The following is a 22,974-nucleotide window of genomic DNA, read 5'->3' as shown; positions in this document are numbered from 1 at the left end:
ATGAGCACCAAGGAGCTTTCAAAAGAACTACAGGTTGTAGTTGCAGTTGTAGTTGTTGAAAGTTGTTGGCAAGTTGTTGAAAGGCACAGATCAGGAAATGGGTATCAAATAGCATTGAATATCACTGAGAGCACAGTCAAGACTATTATTGAGAAGTAATTCAAATTAATACTTAATACTTGGTTAATATTATTTTTGTAACTCTAAAGCAATCATGGGCAATAAGTCTGTAAAGAGGAACTAGTTGTAGTTCAGCTTCCCTAAATCATCACAATTACCTTGTCTTAGTATAAATGAAAAACAAATTACTGTTGAGCGTGGCCGGATACATTTCCTATGGTTAAAACGTCATGCAGTATTCAGGAAGTAAGAAACTTAATGTCTAGTGGAGTTCTGTTATATAGGTGCTAGATTCTGATTTATATTTTTAAAAATAGTTAATAGCATCTTAATATACATTGTTCTTTTCCATATGGACATGTGAAGTTACAACGCAATAATGGGATCCAGGATCAAGTAAGTTACATTTATATGTTTTCTAATGTTCATCATCATTTCTGCTTTTGTTTTTTGTTTTCTGTGTGTGGCTTTTGAGCTTCCTCTAACTCAGAAATCTGCCATGCAAGAGTGCAAAGGAAAGAAAGCATAGAATTGTACAGTTCAAATTTCTTTTTAGATCTGTTTAATTCTGGAAACATGTAAATCTATATAGTTTATGATTGTTATACCCTGTACATACAAACATGCACATACATGCATACAATTGTAATTTAAACTCATATACCCTTTTTGAAATTGAGTGATTCCTGCTGTAAAATCTGCAACTGAAGGAATTGAGTTAAAACATGCTGTAAACTTGAGAAATCAATAGCAGTTCCTGCAACTGAAAGTAAAATCTGCATTGAATTGGATAATACAATAAATATCCTCTCTGATATAAGGTGATCTTTCCAACCATGGTCAAAGTCAATCATTCAATGTTTTTGTTTTTTGTTTTACTCGAACATCTTGAAAAATTTGATATTTTTTAGATGGTTTTCGATCTGAAGCACCAGTATGGGGTACAAAATAGAGAAGCAATTTTAATATTTAGTGAAAATGTTTAATATCTTTGTTAAACCTTTTAGTAAAGAGAGCATCAACAAAAGTTACACATTATTGTGCACTATTCTGTCTAAATTAGCATAACTGGGATTTGTAAAAGGGGCACAATACGATGTTGGTACATAAGTTGTGTATCCTAATTTGGGCCCCTAATACATTACTGTCAAAAGATTTATATAAAGTGTGTTATGTTTCCACTTGCTGCAACTTTAAAAATATAAATGATTTATGTTACATTTAAAAATCACTGTGTGCCCCTTGTATTGTAATTTGTTTTAAATAATATTAGAAGTAATATGTTGGACTGGCATCCCATCCAGGGTGTATTCCTGCCTTGCACCCTATGCCTGGATAAGCGGTTTCAAAAATGGATGGATGGATGGATGATAGAAGTATTATGTCTGACTACAGATGGAGGCAATCATCTGAATAATCTATAAAATGTACTGCAGATAAAAGGGCCATTGTGTATTTAACAGGCACACATACACTATATATGTGTGTGTGTAGCTATCTATCTATATACAGTGAGGGAAAAAAGTATTTGATCCCCTGCTGATTTTGTACGTTTGCCCGATGACAAAGAAATGATCAGTCTATAATTTTAATGGTAGGTGTATTTTAACAGTGAGAGACAGAATAACAACAAAAAAATCCAGAAAAACGCATTTCAAAAAAGTTATAAATTGATTTGCATGTTAATGAGGGAAATAAGTATTTGATCCCCTATCAATCAGCAAGATTTCTGGCTCCCAGGTGTCTTTTATACAGGTAACGAGCTGAGATTAGGAGCACTCTCTTAATCTCCTAATCTCAGCTCGTTACCTGTATAAAAGACACCTGTCCACAGAAGCAATCAATCAATCAGATTCCAAACTCTCCACCATGGCCAAGACCAAAGAGCTGTCCAAGGATGTCAGGGACAAGATTGTAGACCTACACAAGGCTGGAATGGGCTACAAGACCATCGCCAAGCAGCTTGGTGAGAAGGTGACAACAGTTGGTGTGATTATTCGCAAATGGAAGAAACACAAATTAACTGTCAGTCTCCCTCGGTCTGGGGCTCCATGCAAGATCTCACCTCGTGGAGTTTCAATGATCATGAGAACGGTGAGGAATCAGCCCAGAACTACACAGGAGGATCTTGTTAATGATCTCAAGGCAGCTGGGACCATAGTCACCAAGAAAACAATTGGTAACACACTATGCCGTGAAGGACTGAAATGCTGCAGCGCCCGCAAGGTCCCCCTGCTCAAGAATGCACATGTACAGGCCCGTCTGAAGTTTGCCAATGAACATCTGAATGATTCAGAGGAGAACTGGGTGAAAGTGTTGTGGTCAGATGAGACCAAAATCGAGCTCTTTGGCATCAACTCAACTCACTGTGTTTGGAGGAGGTGGAATGACCCCAAGAACACCATCTCCACCGTCAAACATGGAGGTGGAAACATTATGCTTTGGGGGTGTTTTTCTGCTAAGGGGACAGGACAACTGCACCGCATCAAAAGGAACGATGGACGGGGCCATGTACCGTCAAATCTTGGGTAAGAACCTCCTTCCCTCAGCCAGGGCATTGAAAATGGGTCATGGATGGGTATTCCAGCATGACAATGACCCAAAACACACAGCCAAGGCAACAAAGGAGTGGCTCAAGAAGAAGTACATTAAGGTCCTGGAGTGGCCTAGCCAGTCTCCAGACCTTAATCCCATAGAAAATCTGTGGAGGGAGCTGAAGGTTTGAGTTGCCAAACGTCAGCCTCGAAACCTTAATGACTTGGAGAGGATCTGCAAAGAGGAGTGGAACATAATCCCTCCTGAGATGTGTGCAAACCTGGTGGCCAACTACAAGAAACGTCTGACCTCTGTGATTGCCAACAAGGGTTTTGCCACCAAGTACTAAGTCGAGGGGGTTTAATACTTATTTCCGTCATTAACATGCAAATCAATTTATAACTTTTTTGAAATGTGTGTGTGTGTGTGTGTGTGTGTGTGTATGTGTGTGTGTGTATATATATATATATATATATATATATATATATATATATATATATACACACACGCACACACACATATATATATAGATAGCTACATACACACATATATAGTGTATGTGTGCGTGTTAAATACATATCAGTTTGCTAACTCTTCATCAAGGACACAAAAAATACAGAAGAGTACAAAAATGTTTTGAACATTGTGTACATTTTAAGTTTTCTACAGGTTTTAAATTTAGTCATTAGACCTATGTTAACAGATTATTGGTGCCATGGTGCCAAATGGGAAAGGTGATTTGAAAATCAAGTTCTCAACTTAATAGTTAACACTTGATATCGCTTTACTTGCAGAAACCTTGAGGATAGTACATGTATAGTCTTGTGTAACTCTGTATTTATGATTTAGAAGAGAACATAAGCACTTAGGCCATGTCAATGTGTTTTGCCTAAGAATCATATATTTTTAAAGTAAATGGTAAAGAGACCAATAAAGCACTTTTACGCAATATTGTACATTATGCAGAAATGATGGACAACTACTGAGTAGAGGAAGGCATAGAGAATCTTTTAATTGGGGCTATTGTTAGTTAAGGCTTATATTAGATGAGAGCACATTATGGCTGTTTCTTTGTATGTGTAGGCCTGTTACGTAGTGGTATGTTTCCTTAAAAAGCAATGCTGACCACACTGACACCCTGTTACATCCTGCGTTTGTTCTTCAGAATATCAGAAATATGTCCTCAGTAAGAAGCAGATTAAAGCTTGAAGAGGTGTAGCTAATTTGGCCTCTAGTAAAAAATCAACATACAATTTGCGTAATGTAATGCATTGTCTGCAGAATCGCTTTAAATCTATCTACTCAATGTATGCGTTTTCTTAAAAATCTAAAATCTGTTTTTACCTATACTATGGGGATACATTTTGTTACATATAATATTCATCACCCATACATACTATACATTGTTATGTGATTTTGCTAATAATGTTTCAACTTTAATACAAACAAAAAATGTGGAAGTGAATTATATTTTATGTTTGCTACTTACTTTTGAAGACACTTTTAAGGTATATACACTTTTAATAGTGTGTAAATTTGCTATTGTTAAGTAAACTGACATCAGTTTCTACACTTTGCAAAGCAACACAGCAAGGAACATGGATTACTAGTAATGGTAACCAAAATTAAGGCTAGAATACATAAAACCATCCAAATGTTATAGTGTGTTTGTTTAAATTTTGTCTTGCACGTCTTCCATTTAGCCATTGGTAACCTGCTATAAAGTATTTGGTTTGAACTTCAAAAGTAACTTTTTTTTAATGAGCAATTTCAACTTTTTTGTTTCCATAATGATCTGTGTAAAACTTAGAACTAGAAAATGTAATCTACGTACTCCCTGCAAAATAACTAAAATAAATTCATACATACACAGTAATTCCTAAAAATAAATGCAGTATTTTGTCAGGTTTGCTATTACAATATATTACATTTCAGATAACTAGCACAATGTCTGTTTTTTAGAATTTCAAACAAGGCTGTTTTTTTTTATTAATTATGTTTATTGAAAACCATCTAATTGTGCTGCTCTGCCACCTAGTTACATTATACAAACAAAATTATAAATGCAGCATTCAACAATTTAAAGATTTAGGATGTGTGTACAATATTTTAAAGAAATAAGCTTTTCGTGTGTATGGAAACTTTCGGGGATCTTTCATTTCAGCTCATGAAACCTGATACCAACACTTCATATGTTGCATTTATATTTTTGTTCAGTATACATAATAATTCCTCATTACAATAAGATTAAAATGTGACAGTGGTTATTTTTGATACCTCTTGTGGTCCTTTCATCATTTTCAGCATGACCATAATGCTTTTTTGTATTTTTTTGTATTCGTCTTTTCCATATAGAGACAATCCTGAAGGAACATTTTGTTGGTTCTTTGAAGCCTCCTGTCCCATTGCCAAAGACAAAGGTGAAAAGGTTTATTTCATTATAATACAAAACATACTATAATTATATCACTCATAAGTAATGAGACCAACAAAAAGCAATTCAACCAATTAAATGCACATAGTCTTATACTTCACACACACATATATACATATAGGTACTGTATACTCACAAAGGTTTTATTTTTATATTCAAATATCATTGTTTTTTATTTTAATCTATTAAGCTCCAAACTACTGAATATTACTTTTAGGACTTTAGGATTTAGTACTATACAGGAGAGTCATAATTTAGTTTCAGAGCCTTCTAATTTCTAATTTGTAGATGTGAAAGATTAGTCGGTGCTTTACATGAATTTGTACAGGTTTAAGATTCACTGAGTGATTTCCTGTCAGGTGACCCGAGAGTCTTGCAGTAGGGAAACCACACAGAGAAACAATTTAACTTCTCTTCCTGTTGATGTTCAGAGAAAACTAGATTGATTTTAGTGTGTAATATAAGTCATTTGTTTGTAGTCAGCAGAGCAACTTAGAATTTACCTATTCTGGAAATGACCAGCTTTGTTGAGAGTGGTATATGAATATTTTTAAGATTTTTTTTTATTTATTAGCATTGACTTAAACAATGGCAACTGGTTACTCAGTGGATCTCAATTTGATTGTTTAAAAAAAAAAAGCTTTCCACTTATGCTTAGCTTTATGCATTTTGCTTTCATGAAGGAGTTGCCAATACCTCACTAGAGCAGCCTTGAAGAAGAATATCCATTCATATTCTAAACATATGGTCTCATCAGGGGACTTCCGACATCTTTGTCAATTTCTAAATATGTTCATGTCTTAGCTCCAATTATAGTTTTAGATCAATTACTACAAAAATTAAGCTACTGGGCGGAAGGATGGAAGGATGGAAGGATGCTATAATGGAAAACTTTAGAACATTACACAGACGTGCTCAGTGTGGTTTGTGAATGTCTATTAAGCAATCCACGGTTTATAAGATTAGTAATGCACAGATTTTCTTTCCATCTTTGTGATGCCCCCTTTTGATATGACCTCTCGTATAGATGTAATATATCTTGATATATCAGGCAGAAATGTAAGTTCCTTTTTAAAACACTAGTTGAGACTTTCACCTTACAGTAAACTGAAATTACAACTGTGCCTTGGCCCAGTCGGAGAATCTGATTCCCAAACCCACAAGAGATTTTCACTTTCACCGGATCATACAAATCCAGCTATATTTGTTGTTACTATGTTGTTGATGGCAATTACTTAAAAAAATCATAATGAATCGTAATGTCCTTCTCCCCTCTACACCACCACTACGACACCAGCAACTGACAGACCACATGTGCCAGGTCTCAGTTAAACAACTGCTGTACTAATGTTAAATAAAAACAACATATTTTGTAATATATTTACATTGCTGAACTGTTAAAATGTATTATCTCTCTCTCTCTCTCTCTCTCTCTCTCTCTCTCTCTCTCTCTCTCTCTCTCTCTCTCTCTCCTTCCATCTATGTTGATAATGCTTAAGATCTTTCAGAGTTTGCGAACACATTGTGTACTTCATGGTGTTATGGTCATTTTTTTCCCCCCCATCCACAGATCCCGGGGTTTTATTTCAGTTTCCTGAAGATTTCAGTGATCAGGTATTAAGTATTTATGTTTAGTTCAATACTCCTATCCATTATACATGTCAAGTAATTAAAACTAAATCTATTGCTAAACGTACTGAATTTTTACAGTTATGCTTGTCAAATTGAGTAACAAGTTCATCACATGTCATCTAGTATCTTCCATCCATCTCTTCTATGTGGGAAAATGGGAGGAGGTATGAGTCTGACCAAATGTAGGCAGATACCGGAAGATGCAGAATAGATGGCTTCTCTCCCCACACTTCCTTCTCTCTATTCTTTAGTTCTCTCACCTGTCCCACAGACTCTTCATGATTAGATCTTGCAGGGTACAACAATCTGCTGGTTCTGTCGCTGTGAGATTAATACAAATGTTTTCATATTTGTTACAACAAAGTTGTTACATACTTTGTTTCCATCCATTTAAATAATTATACTGACCCCCAGAATTTAGAATTGTAACAAAAACAACCTGTAAAATAACACTAAAACCTCAGTATTTATTTTTATTCTGGTGGTGGGTTAATTGCAAGAGCTCTTAAAATGTGCTTCCTTAATTGCTGGCATTATTATTTGTTCTTTTCAGGATTCTCTTCAGACTCTGCCCAGGTTTTGCTTTCCTTATGATATAGAAAGGTAAAACAAGCCCACAATTAATTATAGCACTACATTCAATTGATAACATCATATCATTTTCCATTGCATGTTTAACGAAGTCTGCCACCATTTACTATTTTGATGCATCAACATCTAAAAATAAATATTTTATTGATAATATTTGCATTGGTGTACATTGGTGTTTGGTATAAAATGTTATAATGAAACCATGTAGTCTTCCACTAGTAGGTGATGCTTCTGTCCTTGTGCACCAACAATAGAAATTAATGCCATTTATACAGCTTTATCTCACATGCTATAAACTTTGCAAAATTTACAATTATATTATATATAAAAGTGATATAAACTTTTATCTCTGGTACCCAATTTTATTCATGAATACAGCACGTCTATTCACAAACATTATAAAACACATGCTTAATTTATATTCAAACAATACTAGTGCCAACATATTTTCAACTATTCCCCTTTTTAAAAGTCAAATAACTAACCAACAATTACAACACAAGTGAAAACAAAACTAAAATAAAAGCGGTTTATGGGATAAATATTACAAGAGGAAAGACCAAGCACAGCACTTATTTTTAAATTTCATTTCACCTTTATTTAACCGGATAAGTCAATTGAAAACCAATTCTCATTTACCAATATCTAACGCTTCGCCAGGCTGTCATGGAAAATCCAATTCTATCACAAGACTGGACTCTGGGCGACACCCCATCTCAGTCTATGATTCCGCTATGTATGAGCACAGCACAAAAGAAAATGTCTCTTCCACACTACATGTAAACAACAAACTAAAAACCTTAGCAGTGGTCTCAAACTCAATTCCTGGAGGGCCATGTGTTTGCAGGTTTTCATTCCAACTTAATTTGTCCAATTCATTTTTCAATTTGACATATTTAAAAAATATATTTTGAGGTATTTTACAGTTGATGATCTAAAAGTGCATTTGATTCATGGTACAGTTGCTTATAAAATATCCCAGGGCCTGCATAGGTGTTTAAATGTATCTAGCTAATTGAACAATTAGACCAATTAAGTCATTGAAGAGGCTGTTGGAACAAAAACCAGCATACACATGGCCCTCCAGGGATTGCGTTTGAGACCACTGCCTTAGAGTTTCCCCAGCCTTCTTACAAAAGGAACACAAAGCCTCAAAACTTCACTCCCTCAACTCCCAGTTTCACTCACCTTATCACAACTTTGTTCATTTGCATAAGGGATTGCTGGCTCAGTCACAAACAAAATGTTAATTCTACAGTTTCCTTCTGCTGGTTGACACATAATTTGTATTTATAAACAAAATTGGTTTGATTAAAATATTTGGCAAGGAAAATTTAGAACCTTTGCTTTCATTCTTCATAATGCATATGTTTTCTGTAGGGTAAAGGAATGTCCAGCAGTCCAACACTTCACATTTGTGTTAACTGACTTGGAAGGCAATCAACGCTTTGGGTTCTGTCGCCTTACATCAAGTTCCAGAACCTGTCTTTGTATACTGAGGTAAGGAAACATCTGAGTAATGGTCTTCATTCTGCTGGCTTATTGTGCAAAAAGAAGATGATGGCCTTACAATATGCCTTCCAGAGGACATCAGTTTTTGCATCCTAAAAGGCTAGGATGGGAAAAAAGGCTGTAAATGAGACTGAAACTAAAAGTTGGAAAGGACAGCAGAAAATCTGGTCAAAACTATTTCACAAGAAAAAGGTATTGGTGCTAAGAATCAAGTATGGAGTCTAGTCTGCAAGTCTTTGGGGTGCATTATTTGCAAGTGTGTCAATCATCTTCACAAAGCAGATGGCTCATATCCCATTGGGATGTGTATGTGTTCTGTGGACTTGCTTTTATTCTTGCACTGCAAGCCATCAGCAGAAATGGCAGAGCTACAACATTGTTAGGTGGCCTAATGTAGCTCTGTAACACTACATGCTCACAGCTACCTGGTAGGATAGATAAATTGCTGTTGACCAACATCTAAGTCCACCCAACCAAAGTAACCCTGCCTTGTACAATCCTGGCAATAGATAGAGGTGATACAGCCTAGAACAGGGGTTGGCAACCCAAATGAGTCAATGAGTTCTGGTCAACAATACCACATCGAAGGAGCCTCAATGATGAATGACAGAATAATAATTTAAAAAAACAGACTGACACATCTTAACAACATGCAGCAATTACTGATGGCTAAACATACATTAATTTCATTACACCAATATCTTTATTTTGTATTTAATGTTTCTAAGGGATTGTAGAGACTAGCCTATTTTGAAATGTTTGCACATCTTGTGTTACATCCATCCCTGAATAAGTTTTAGACATATGATTATGGTTCTAAATGAAAGGACAACAAAAAACAAATGTTTGCTGGCCCAGAAAAAGGAAAAGATTGCTGTCAGGATCTACATGTTAGGTCTTAAAGAGCCTCAGGTTGCCGATCCCTGGAATAAAATAAAATGAGGGATGTCAGTGTTAAATAACCCAACCTACAGATTTTTCAGTTGAGTGAGTTTATTAAAAATATATATATTTCTGTACAGGGACATTTTTCTATAAATGGGTCATGTTCATAAAGCTACAGGCCATATACAGATGAGTGACAAATTAAAGGAAAAACCAACATAAAGTGTCTCAGTAAGGTGTTGGGCACCACGAGCCACCAGAATAGCTTCAATGCTCTTGGCACAGATTCTACGAGTCTCTGAACTCTACTGGAGGGATGGAACACCATTCTTCCAAAAGATATTCCCTCATTTGGTGTTTCAATGACGGTGGTGAAGAGCGCTGTCTAACACGTCGGTTCAAAATCTGCAAAGGCCATAGCATATGATTCACATCATTTTCATACTCATCACACCATTCAGTGAGCCCTCGTGCCCTGTGGATGGATGTGCCTTGTCATCCTGGAAGAGACCACTCCCATCAGGATAGAACTGTTTCACCATAGGATAAAGGTGATCACTCAGAATAACTTTATAATGATTTGCAGTGACCCCTCCCTCTATGAGGACAAGTGGACTCAAACCATGCCAGGAAAATGCCCCTCACAGCAAAACAGGGCCTCCAGACCCCCCCACTGTAGGGGTCAAGCAGTCAGGCCTGTACCGTTATCTTGGTGTCACCACACATGCACTCGCCCACTTGTCGAGAATATGGTGAAGGATGACTCATCTGACCATATCACTTTTTTCACATCTCTGTAGACCAGTGCCTATGGTTTTTGCATCACTGTACTCCCAAATGTGCATTAGTCTTTGTAATGATGGGTTTATGCACTGCCATCTTGATCCAGGACAACTGGGCCTGCTCAGCATTTTTATACATGCCACAGAGTATGATAGGATGTTAATTGCTTAATTGTATCATGCAGTACACCTGTTTGGAGGCATCTGCATTTGTTATGTTCCGCCACTCATTTTTCATTTTTTCAGGTTTTAGCTTTAATTTGTCACCCGTCTGTATGTCTCACAAATATTATTTTTATGGCAATTTTTTCAAGAAACTTCATAGTAAGGTCATCTTGGAAGAGAAAATCTTAAAACAAGAAACACAATCTATTGAATTATGTTACATTTTAACTTTTAATTTTCATTCCAGTTATCTGCCCTGGTTTGAGGTATTTTACAAACTCTTGAATAACCTTGCTGACTATCTCACAAAAGGACAAGTAAGTTCTGCCCGTTAGTTTAATTTACAGAAAAATGTAAGCAAATTGTCTTCTGCTGCTGCTGCTTCTTTAACACTTTTTGGGAACTGATGGGAGTAAAATATCTTTCTAGTTGTTTCTAGTGGGAAGATGTATGTGGAACAATTGAAAAGAAACCCATTAAATTTCTAACATGATATTTGGTGGTGTCCTGGTGCAATACACGTAATGCTCTATCTGGTGAAATACACTATCTGCTGAAATATACTTTATTATTATTATTTATTTATTACCAGACGCCCTTGTCCAGGGCGACTTACACAATATTGCATGATGATCAATACAGCAGTATCACAGTAAAAAACAGACAACCCAGAAAAATAAAGTTTGAAATTGAGCCATAGAAAGCGCTCTCTCTCTCCAAGGGGGATGTAATGCCATTTATCTGACCTGCTCAGCACTGTGTCACAGTATGTATAGAATAACTAAGTTATTGTATTTTTTTCATTAACAGAAAAATGAAATGAGAGAATTATTGTCAGCTCTCTACAAACTCCCAATCCCTCAACCTGACAGTCCTGTCATCTTGCAATATGTAAGTACTGAATTAGTTTATTTTACACTGTCCAATGAGGTAGTATTGAATTAATTAGTGCTTATGAAAAGGGTCTTCATAGATATATAGATATAACTCATGTTATACAGATACAAATAAAAATCCCATAATAACTATTCACATTTGCAAATGTAATTAATGAAGACATTTATTCATATTTCAGACCGGTATAGCAATAAGCCTGGCAGAATTTGAGTAGTATATGTAACAGTAATTAGTGAAAACAGGAAACGTAAAATAAGGTTATTTAATACAAGAGAATAAGATCAGTTGCAGTCAACACAAAATAGCTTTGGTGTTTCAAAAGTCTAATTGCTTATAAGTAACCCAATATAACCTGCTGCTTCATAGACCTTTTCACAATCAGATGCTGTGTTTATAGAACTTAGTTTTCTTACAAAAGTTTTGCATTGCATTTTAAGAACATTGAAAGATTACAGCACTTTTTTATATTTTCCATCCATTTTTATAATATGATAGTTCAAACCAGGCAAACCAGGAGAGTATAGAGGAAAGCAACAAAGTCTAATGAATGTGTAGCTTTGAAACTAGACTGAAAATATGTCAAAGCTGATTTAAGTATTATTGATTCTTATACCATGTACTTTGGATCAAATTATAAGAAGTAGAAGTCTGACACATAAAAAAATAAATCAAAGTTAGACATTTTGGTAGTATGAATATATCAAGCCCAGTAGTGGAAATAGATAAATAACTGTAAAGATGTGTTACATAAGTTTCTGTAATACATCATATAAAAAGATTTAAAACCTTTTTAGAAACAGGTTCCAGAAATTTGTAATCGAATAGCAACTAGAGTAAAATGGAAGATAGTCTCATTGTTTGTTATCCAAAATGTATTAATGAACAAATGCAATTAATGTTAATGTTTCTTTTAAACACAAATATATATTTTTCATCATTTATTATAGTTTACTATGTAATTTGCACAATTTTCAATAGGAAATCTCAAGATGCCAATGAAGCTACAACACTTCAGCTACTTCTGATTAACTATAATATCCCCTAATAATGAAGAACAATAATGGGCATTCTCAATAAGCATAGAACAGATGCTGTATGTATGTATTTATCTTCAGGGAGTTATTAGCAAAGACAATCTGTAAACTTTCTGTACCCTCAGATTATTTATGTATTTATTTGTTTAACATATTTAGGGCTTTGATTTTATAAAGTATTGATCTTAGAGGATATTATAATAGACCAGAAGTAACTGACTTTTTTTTTATTGTTCTGCAGCTTTTATTGTTTTTAAGCTTGATTGACATGATTGAGATTGAAAACTGAGCAAGCCACTCATTCTGTTTGCCCTGTCAGAATCCCAGAGCCCTAGGAACGGATTAAGTTAAAACTTTGGTGCATCTGTTAATAGCAAACTTTAGACCTGTGATTGCTATTACCTGTGTCATTGAGTACAGGTTTGTAATTTGCTATTAACAGGTGGGTTATACTTTCATAAAATTGTTTTGTAAACATTTGGTACAGCGATCTTTCCATTATCCTCACTCTAAAGACAAACTTGTTTTCTATTTCATGCTTTCACTCTTAGCTGCCCTATTTCATTGCTCCAGATGTGGGAAGCTTGCCTACCATACCTGAGAGTGTAAGTGTTGCTTGTGATCATTTTATACATACATACTAATATAATTTGTTATTTTTTTAACTTAACTGAAAATATCTGAAATACTGAATAATTGTATTGCGCAAAAACCCCCCAAAAAAACATAATTGCTAAATCTATATGTATATTGAATTCCAACACATAACATTCCTCATGTTACATTATATTTATTTTTCATATATATGAATACTTCAGTTAATTCATCCTTTCTAATTTGTAGTTCAGTAAGATTTCACCATATATACTGTTATTGAGACCACTACTCATTTGAATCCGTTATATTAAAATAAGTAGCAGCATTAATACAGATACCTATGTCTGTTTTTTCTTAGAGGAACCTTACAGAGCTGGTGGTGGCCATGGATGTCAATAACATGCTTCACCTCTATGCCAGCATGCTGTTGGAGAGGAGAATACTTATTACTTCAAGCAAACTAAGCACGGTAAGCATTCTTGCAGCACAGACTATTTTAGGAAGACATCCCTAACAATTGTAAGGGAAACTTTCTTCAAAGTAAAGCCACTTCTTGTTCATCTTGAAAATGTACTTTATTTTTGCATATTTTAATACATGCATTTTGTTTTGATTGATAATTGCAGAAGCTAACAGTACATACAAAAACAAAATCAAAAGAATAGAACAGGGAAGGCAACTTAGCTTTAAATTGCACCTTAAAAAAACAAAACATAACAAATAAGCATGTACAACTGTGTGATGAATCAGTGTTTTGCCTTCATCACCATTGCCATTGTTTTTCTTTACCTGGCTTCAATTATTTTGTTCTGGTCATCAGTTGCCACATTTCCATCCTGCTTGGGCCTCTTTATATCATTTAAAATGTTAGTAATTATATTATATGTCAAATAATCTATAAACAGAAAATGAGAGCGTAACATATGGAAAAAGGATATGCTGGTGAATTTAGATAAAAGATAAGGATGGTGCAAAAGTTATAAATATACATTTCACATCAAGACAAGAACAAGAGTAACACCCCTCAGTGGGATGCAGGTTAACAAGTTCAAATCATTAACTAAATTGATAGTCTGACTATGCCAGTTCACATAACATAAACATAACCAGAGAGAATAAAACAGATGTAGTGGATAGATATCCCATTTCCTGAAAACAAGGGCTATTTATAATCAGATACATGTTATTTCATCCATATGTCAGATCTACAATTAAGTAATTTACTTGAATGTAAAAATAATATGTTGTAATTTGATCAAAGTGTCACATTATTCAAATATCTAAATATACATACAAATCTAAAACAATAGGTTATTTTGACCCCAGGGGATTTTGACAAGAACAAGCTATCCTTGTTCTCACATTTCACTCAAATCCTTTCATTGAAGAGAACCTAGTATGTGTCTGCACTTCTAGGGTATGAAAAACAGAAGATTATCGTGATCACTACTGTGTCTACACACTAATTTCAGTCATGCCAAACAATCTGATCTGTTAATTTAAATAGCTAAGGCTGAATTGCAATAGTGGTGATTCATACTACATAATATCAGGGAGAATATAATTAAGAGTAGACAACAGTTTATCACAGGCATTTTCTTTCTTCCTTTGTTGTAGTTAACAGCCTGTGTCCATGCCTCAAGTGCTCTCCTGTTTCCAATGTATTGGCAGCATATATACATCCCAGTCCTACCACCACATTTGATTGACTATTGCTGGTAAGTCCCAGCTCAGGATTTTGAATTTTAAGACCAAATTGATGATAAATTGACTTCATGCTCATGCACATCTCTCCCTTTCTTGGTTAAAGTGCTCCTATGCCCTACCTGATTGGAGTCCACTCAAGTCTAATGGAGGTACACTCACAGTTACTATTTTCAGAAAATTATCACCTGTGATTTGGATGCGTTTATGGTGGTATAGACTTGTCTCAAACCCTGCACATCCTTCTTTCCCTCGACACTGTTCAGAGAGTGAAGAGCAGGGCCCTGGAAGATGTGGTGATTTTAAATGTCGACACAAATACCCTAGAATCTCCATTTGAAGACCTAAAAAAGATTCCATCAGATGTGGTAAGTGATAAGACAGACAAAAGTATTTTTTAAGCCAAGAAAACATTTATTCTGCCAATTTACTTTTTTATACTTTTGTATGGATAATTCTTATATTTTCTCATTCACGATTGATAAAACATATAGTTAATAATAATCATCATCATCATCATAGTAATGTATTTAACGTATAAAGCACCTTTCAACAGATCTCAAAGCACTACACCATAGCATACAACCATTTACAATAAAAAATTTAAATTTTAATTTTAAGACATTTTTTATTTTACATCAATATATTTTAATAAATATAATATTCTAATAAATAAATTAAAATAAATACAAATCTTTGTATGACGTGAGAAGTTGTGGTCACAGCTCTGAATATCAAAGCTCCATGATTGGCTGTATTAGTTTTAAAATATCAGGAGTTGCGAACAGGTTTTGGCGGTGTGGCTTCTGAGTTGGTCATGCAGTGAGACAGCCACTGAGAGACAATGTCATTGGTTGTAATTCATGCTAAAACGAAGGGTGGCAGCCACAAGAGACTACACAAATTAAAACATTTCCTGACCCACTAATACCAAACTACAGCTCAGGAAAATCATCAGGTGTGTGTCAGCATGGAGATATGCTGAGAGTAGGATAGAGCAGGATCAAGACTTTGAGATCACATCCATTTAGAAAATCCCTTTGCAGCAGTCAGAAATTAGATTTATAGGTGAAAACACCTTTTAGAAATAGTCAAATTATCCTATTTTGTTCATTCTTTCAGGTGTCACTTTTGAAGATGAAGCTTAAAAAACAATCGGCAGCTACTGGAGATGGTGTGGCTCGGGCATTTCTGAGGTCACAAGCCTTGCTCTTTGGCGGTTATAGAGATGCACTGGTCTGTGAGTCAGTAAGTAAGGCACCGGAATCTATTGATTAATCCCATATGAACACAGTTATAGGATCTCTCTTAGCTGCTAACCAGCCCAACGGTGACTCTGTGTTTGTATGTATTGTCTGAACTTTGCATACTGTTCCCTAGAAATGATTGCCAGATCAGATAAGGCCCCTGTGGCAGCCATTGCATTTCACATCTTTCTGGGGAAGATTCATTTGCTTACAATTAATTTGTATTTGGTATGCAAGTTATCACTACACTTCCATTTAGTCTATTTTGATCTCATGCATTGTCATGTCATTGTCAGGGGATAAAAGCACTCTTAACTCCTGGCATTTGATTTATTTTTTGTTTATTCATAGGGAGATATCGCTTTTTGTGAGGAATCCTTTTTGAACCACAAATCCAATACCATGAAGCAATTTCTAGAAAATGCAGTCCATCTACAGTTCTTCAAGCAAGTAAGTGGTCTGTACTTGGAAATTAAAACATAGACAGTAATCTTTAGTTTGCCTATAGTCGTATTTTATTCTTAATTTTAATTGCATTACCATTATGAGAAAATTGAATGTTTTTGAAAGAAGCAAACAACATTTATTTTTTTCATTTTTCGCCCAGTTCATTGATAGCCGACTGGAGAAGTTAAATACTGGAAAAGAGTTTGCAGATGTTTTTGAAGATGAAATTACTCACTGTTTGCTGACTGCAGGTGAGAGTGTCCATTGGTTGCTTATTCATGAAATGTTGTACATAAGGTACGTTACTCAAGTATCAATTGATCCACCTTTAGACAACACAATCAAATGGCTGTATTTACATGCATGTTTGAGTCATGCCACATGTATTTCTTTAAATTACAAATGTGTGTTCCTTAGACAGATCTTTTTAATGTATCACCAATAAACAACAACTATCTTATTCTATGAAATCCTTCAAAGACACAGTATGTGAGAGTTACTTGAATAACATATCTGAATAACAGGAGGTCTTCAGTCCTATTGCCCACATAATAACCCATGTCTGCTATTACTAGTGAAATGTATTAAGTTTGGAAATGACACAGAAGTACAGGGCAAACATAGTATACAATGATATACAGGAAACAGTATAGCAGCAGGAAATTAAATAATAAAGCACTTTAACACTATTCAGTTATAAGATTAAATTCATACTCAATTAATGTCTTAAAATTATCTTAAAGGACTATAATTTGTGCTTAAACAAAATGTTATTAGAAGTTTGACCTTTAAAGCAAGATTGACCTTTAAAGCAAGATATTAAAAAAAATAATAATAATAATAATAATTAGTTCAGTATTAATCTCAGAGGTCATTTTGAGGGGCTACAAATATAGTATTGCAATCATTAACAAATGACAAAATAATCCTTATATATATATATATATATATGTGTGTGTGTGTCATTTATAGGAGGCTCAAAATCATATCAGCAGTGGGTTGGCAACTTAAAGGTATAATTTCTATTTACAGTTTTAATTATTTGTGTTTTACAAATTTTCCTTCTTAGTATAATACTTAGAGACACAAAAATAATAACAACAAAACACGTATATTGAATTGGATTATTATATACACAGTGGACATGATTATTATATTGAATTTGAAATGCAGATTATTTGGAATCAGATCATCCCTATTCACATTGCATATTTTATTATTCTGAAATTGTGTTGTGCTATGTAAAATAAACTGGACAAATGCATTATAAATTATGTGGTTTAATGTTTGTATTAATTTAAGAAGTGTTCATTATTTTATGGTTTTATTTGTCATGATAGAAAGGGGGAGGAGCATTGATATTCAACGTGAAATCAAAGGCTAACCCAGCAGTGTTGAACATGTACAAATGTGTAAGTAAGAAAAGTGGATTTAATTTCATTACTGATGCAATGTTATGACATAGGCTACATATTAGTACTGACACACCTACAAAACAGAGTCATGTTATTGTCCACACTGTTATTGTCCGTGTGGAATTCTCTCTAGTTTTTGTATTTCCCGAGGCTTGGAGAGGATACGTTGGCTCTTTTATCATTAATGTATATGCAACAGAACTGAATAAATTAATACGTTACATTGTTTTACAACACGTCAGTAAACATCAGGACCTGACATCAGTATGTGCTCTTGGCACATTCAAGACATGTTCGATTGCTTTTAGATAGCAGCTCCAGCAGGGCGATTTGGTACGTTGGCATTGTAGCTTCATGAAGATGTTTTGGAATTCAGTATTTTTATATAATGATATTCACCATAGGTTAGTTTTCCAAGTAGCTTTTCTTTATTAAATACATCAATCAACTTGTAATCTGGTTGATTGAAAAGAGAGAATAGATGTAAAGAATGTGAGTGTCTTTTCTTTTTGTTTGTTTGTTTGCTCCATACATCTGGTCTTTTTTTCCAGGCCAAAGGTCATGCCAAAACAGGCCTGAAGGAAATGAAAAGTCGTCTAACACACAAGGTAAGAGTGCCTTCATGGCTCTATAATTTATGATCACTTTACCTGTACAAATGTTTCTAAAAAGATGACATTTACTACAATTACTTTATTAAAATGCATTTCACAAACCGTTTAATTGCAGTTTAAATATTAAACAAATCTATTTTGGACTGTTTCATTATATACATGAGTTCATAATTAATATTATGTAAAAATAATAATACATTAATTGAAATATGATTCACTACTAAGGACATGCAACTCCACCAATGACATTTGAAAAACAAATTTATCAAGATGAGTAAAACAAATAATTAAATCACTGGCCAAGAATAATGTCCACATCATTATAAATAAGTTTATGAATATGTTTCTATGCATTAATAATTTCTCATTCAAAGAAGATATGACCTGACCACCATGAATTTCCAGGCGAGATTCTTTAATGAAATTATTCTCCACAATATTTTTGTGATGTTTGTTAAAATAGCATAAAAACTCTACATGAAGCAAACTTGTATATCAGACCTTTCCCATTTGCATGATGCAGGATGGACAGTGAGTTCTCATATAAAATTAATTGAGCCAGAGAAACAAAGCGGGATGGCATGGTGGCATAGTGGATAGTCCTGCTGCCTCAGATGGCCCTCATAATTTTTTGAAGCCTCTTTTAAATCTAAATTTGAGATTTTAATTCTGACTCTAAAGAAACCCAGTAACTTACATTGTCTAATTTACTAAAACAATGGTGGCACAACAGACATCCACACAGAACAGAGGACACAAGGGTCTACAATTTATACGCAATTCATTAACAGGAGGGTAGTAATGCTAATTGTCCTATGTTCCTTTATTGGTTTTATCAGTCATTTGGATGGGAGTGTTACTTAATATTTTCATTTCAATCTTTAGGAATCAAAAGAAGAGCGCTGGTTGCAGCGTGGGGGCTCCCTGCACTCGGAACATGGGCTCGGACCCCAGTTTCAGAGGAGAGCACAGTCTGATTGTCTACAGAACCGTCTGCCAATAACACAGCACTTTGGCAAGGTATCCATTCTCATTCACCCTCAGTTCTCTCACTTATTGCTTCTGTGCTTTTTTTTTAAATATATTATCCTAGCCTGTTGCTTCTCTCATCTTGGAGCAACCACAACAGAAAACTAATTTTATTTGGTTTGCTGCTGCTTTTTCAGTCCCGTCCGAGGCGTCCAACTCGAAGATTTACAAGTCCTCTAGAAGAGAAAGACAATATGGACAGGAACAGCACTTGGGCCCTGGGCTGGGACGAGGATTGTGGGTAAAGACCAGCTCTTCAATAATAAAAACAGTAACAAACAGGGAAAACATGCTCAGTTTCACATGGAAACATGCATTTCATATGAAGACAGGATCTGAAATGATCACACGACCACTGTCAAATGCGGGTAAATTTAAACAGTGGCAGGATGTCAATTTTACCAGCCACAAGACACAAGAATTATATCGATGTGGAGGCACGTAATTCCCATTTTACCAAGCCTAATATTATTCAGTTAATTGCCAATTTCTGTTTGTCCCTTGTCTGTCCCTCTTTTGTTGCTTTTTTTAATCATGTCTTCTACTGAAAAATATGAATTACCTCAACTTTCTATACTAAACATTGGATAAAACTCCAGCTAATCCCATAAGAAATATGAGTTTATTCCTATTTCAGAACACCTGATGGTGAAGGATTGCTGACTAACACTGAAGCAGAAGACCCTGATAACCAGTTCTTCTCAGAGGAAATGGACCTTCTTGGAGAGATTTTTGACACTCTAAGTTCACAAACTTCTCAGGAACGGGGGTTACTTTATGGGACTCGCAGTCTGGATGTCTTCAATGCCGATAATGGAGACTACATTACAAGGGTGGGGAGATTTAGCACTGAAAACAAATGAAGTGACAAGTTGCAGTGTTCATTTTAACAATTGTTTTACCTTTCTATACAGTTTTCACTACTTTAGGTCACCATCATAACAGACCTCAGAATTATTTATGATAGATCTGAACAACTGTACGTATTCTCATGTATGGAATTGAACAGGAAATTGTAGAAAGCATCTACTGTTAGTGGATTTTCAGTACATTTACTTTTTTACCTTAAATAAGTGTATTTTAATAGTGTAAATGAATTAATTTATACTAGTTAGACTTAAATGGGCATAATGTTGATATGCGTTAAATACTGAAATGTACTAAATGATGTATCATAACTGTTGTTTTCTGTTACTTTTTCCCCTCAGCTAAAATCAGTTACCCCAAGCAATGAGAGCTTGGTATACCCATCATCACAAACTGGGAGTCAACTGAGCTGGGAACTTGATGAGGGGGAGGAGGTTTCCTTGGAACACAAGGAGTTGACCCCAGAGGAAAACCCCACAGTGGACATGACAATTTACACAAAGTCCAGCAAGGATCTCCCCAGTCCTTGTACTTTAGATGTACCCCACACTTTAGGGTGCTCTAAAGATGCTGAAGGGAAAATCTCACCACGTAACAGTGGGATGTGGGACCGGGGACTCACAGAGGAAGAGAAAGGCATAAGAAATGATGACAGTCCCTTATCTCCAAAGTCAGATAAATCCACTTCAGCTGGAATTCCCTGGCAGATGCGGAAGGAAAGGAAAGACCAATTAGAGAGTGATAAAGAGGCTGAAACATTAAGGAAAGAGGAGTCTGAGAATCCACAGAGCTCAGAAGACATTTCAAAGAAAAGTGATGTACAGGGATTAGGAGGAAGCTCCACAACCGAATATCAGCAGATGGATGAGGATCATGTAAATCTGGCCACAGAATTCAACCAAGAAAGTGGACTACAGGTGTATGGAAAAGACACTGGCTCATTTACAGTGTGTGAAACACTCGTAAAAGATCATGATAAATGTCTAGAAGCTCAAAATCCTGGCATGGCATTGATGAGTTTAGAATCTGCAGCAGAATTAGATGTAGAGGCAACGAAGGGAAGCAAACCACAGCCTCCCAGCGTACAGTCTGCTGTAGCCATTTTTCAAGCCAAAGTCACCAAGCAGGTACCTGAAGGGAAATCCCAGACACCTAGCATCTCAACGAATAGTTTCCCTGGTCTGAATAAGATTGGGAGCATCTATCAATGCTCAGAAACCACCCCAGGTATAATCCCCATGGCACATGTCTCGGACACCTCTGAGAACGGTAGACTAGTGGCTAAGACAAGCAACCAAGAAACTGTAGTTCAGGATTTAAAAGGACTTATTGAACCTTTGTCACCTACAAAAGATGGAGTCGTGCCAATTGTTAAAGTGTCTGAGCTGAAGAAAAGATTTGAATCATGATACAGTAAATGGAAATTAATTGTTTTTGCCTGAAGAGTCACCAGGCTGCCATCCAGTCTTAAAACAACCTGTAAACTGACAATATGCTGATGTTGCACATGGGAGCACTGTCACAAAGTTGAGGTTACATACAGAGCAAAATTAGGTGTAAAAATGTTAGATGACTATACATTCGTAGTATACACTGGAGAAAAAAAAAATTCAAAGCTTGCTCAATGGAAAGATGGGATTTTTTTTTTCTTTTTTACTTCTGTCAAAAGTGACCCTCTTTAAGACTTAGTCTGATCCGTGTTTCAACAGATAATTATTAAGGAATATAAATGTATAATCAGCATTTAGATAGTATGCATAATTAGATTTTAATGTTGACATTACTAAACAACTCCGGTTGCCAATTACTATCACAGAGAGATGTTATTAAAATTTATTTGTTTGATAGGATTTTTCCCATTCACTCTGATGTGTCAATATACTTGTGTAAACATTCCTGTTAAGATTTGCCTTTGAAAGCCTTATATGCCACTGTTCTTTACCCCTCCATTAATAATAATAATAATATCCCAGTGCAGCTTCATCATTTGAGCTTAATTTGGAAGTCATATTCCCTGATATCTAGGTTTCAAAACTGATTTATGCTTGGAGCAATGCATTAGTTTGTTTTTTTTGTTTCACATATGAATAAAATGTATTTTTACCTTATTTTAATATTGCTTGCAAAAAATAAAAGTTTTAACATGAAATCTCCTTTTTGAAGGTTAGTTTGATGTAAATCAATATAATGTGTTCCATTTACTTGGTTGTAAATCATTGATGTATTAAAATAGAGTATTTGCCTTTCAAAAAATAAGTCCCCTTTAAAACAAACTAAGGAGAATAAATTTCTTCTTTGTAACTTAGAAAGTTGGAACCACTGTCTTGATCTGCCCATAAATCAAAAACTGGTGCCACTTAACAATACAGAGATATAGAAACTAAATGCTTTATAATGAGTAATGAGAATGAAACTTGAAGCAAATTAAATTAATAAACACCAGAAGCATCTATACAATTTAATATAA

The 22,974-nt window shown here is 35.0% G+C and overlaps 1 protein-coding gene across 1 annotated transcript; it reads left to right on the top strand.

Moving 5' to 3' along the window:
• The first annotated feature begins 366 nt into the window (after nucleotides 1-366).
• On the top strand, nucleotides 367-22,656 carry dennd1c (DENN domain containing 1C). Its single transcript, XM_066708144.1, has 22 exons — nucleotides 367-516; nucleotides 5,011-5,075; nucleotides 6,660-6,703; nucleotides 7,275-7,324; nucleotides 8,693-8,812; nucleotides 10,904-10,973; nucleotides 11,467-11,547; nucleotides 13,139-13,192; nucleotides 13,543-13,653; nucleotides 14,802-14,902; nucleotides 14,995-15,040; nucleotides 15,155-15,256; nucleotides 16,011-16,136; nucleotides 16,487-16,585; nucleotides 16,743-16,833; nucleotides 17,555-17,595; nucleotides 17,923-17,994; nucleotides 18,549-18,605; nucleotides 19,497-19,631; nucleotides 19,778-19,881; nucleotides 20,278-20,473; nucleotides 20,849-22,656. The coding sequence occupies exons 1-22, from the start codon at nucleotides 500-502 to the stop codon at nucleotides 21,914-21,916; spliced, it is 2,850 nt and encodes a 949-aa protein (XP_066564241.1). The 5' UTR covers nucleotides 367-499; the 3' UTR covers nucleotides 21,917-22,656.
• The last annotated feature ends 318 nt before the right edge of the window (nucleotides 22,657-22,974 follow it).

Source organism: Amia ocellicauda, chromosome 7, assembly GCF_036373705.1.
Source record: "Amia ocellicauda isolate fAmiCal2 chromosome 7, fAmiCal2.hap1, whole genome shotgun sequence".
Classification (NCBI taxonomy): domain Eukaryota; kingdom Metazoa; phylum Chordata; class Actinopteri; order Amiiformes; family Amiidae; genus Amia; species Amia ocellicauda.
Note: the sequence above shows the minus strand (reverse complement) of the source record. Positions and strands in the feature narration are given on the sequence as shown.

Bases quoted from the DNA above. Each gene is read 5' to 3' on its own strand.
- dennd1c (XM_066708144.1), top strand. The intron at 13,193-13,542 runs GTAAGTGTTGCT...GTTTTTTCTTAG, and splicing joins TGCCTACCATACCTGAGAGT to AGGAACCTTACAGAGCTGGT. The intron at 16,137-16,486 runs GTAAGTAAGGCA...GTTTATTCATAG, and splicing joins ATGCACTGGTCTGTGAGTCA to GGAGATATCGCTTTTTGTGA.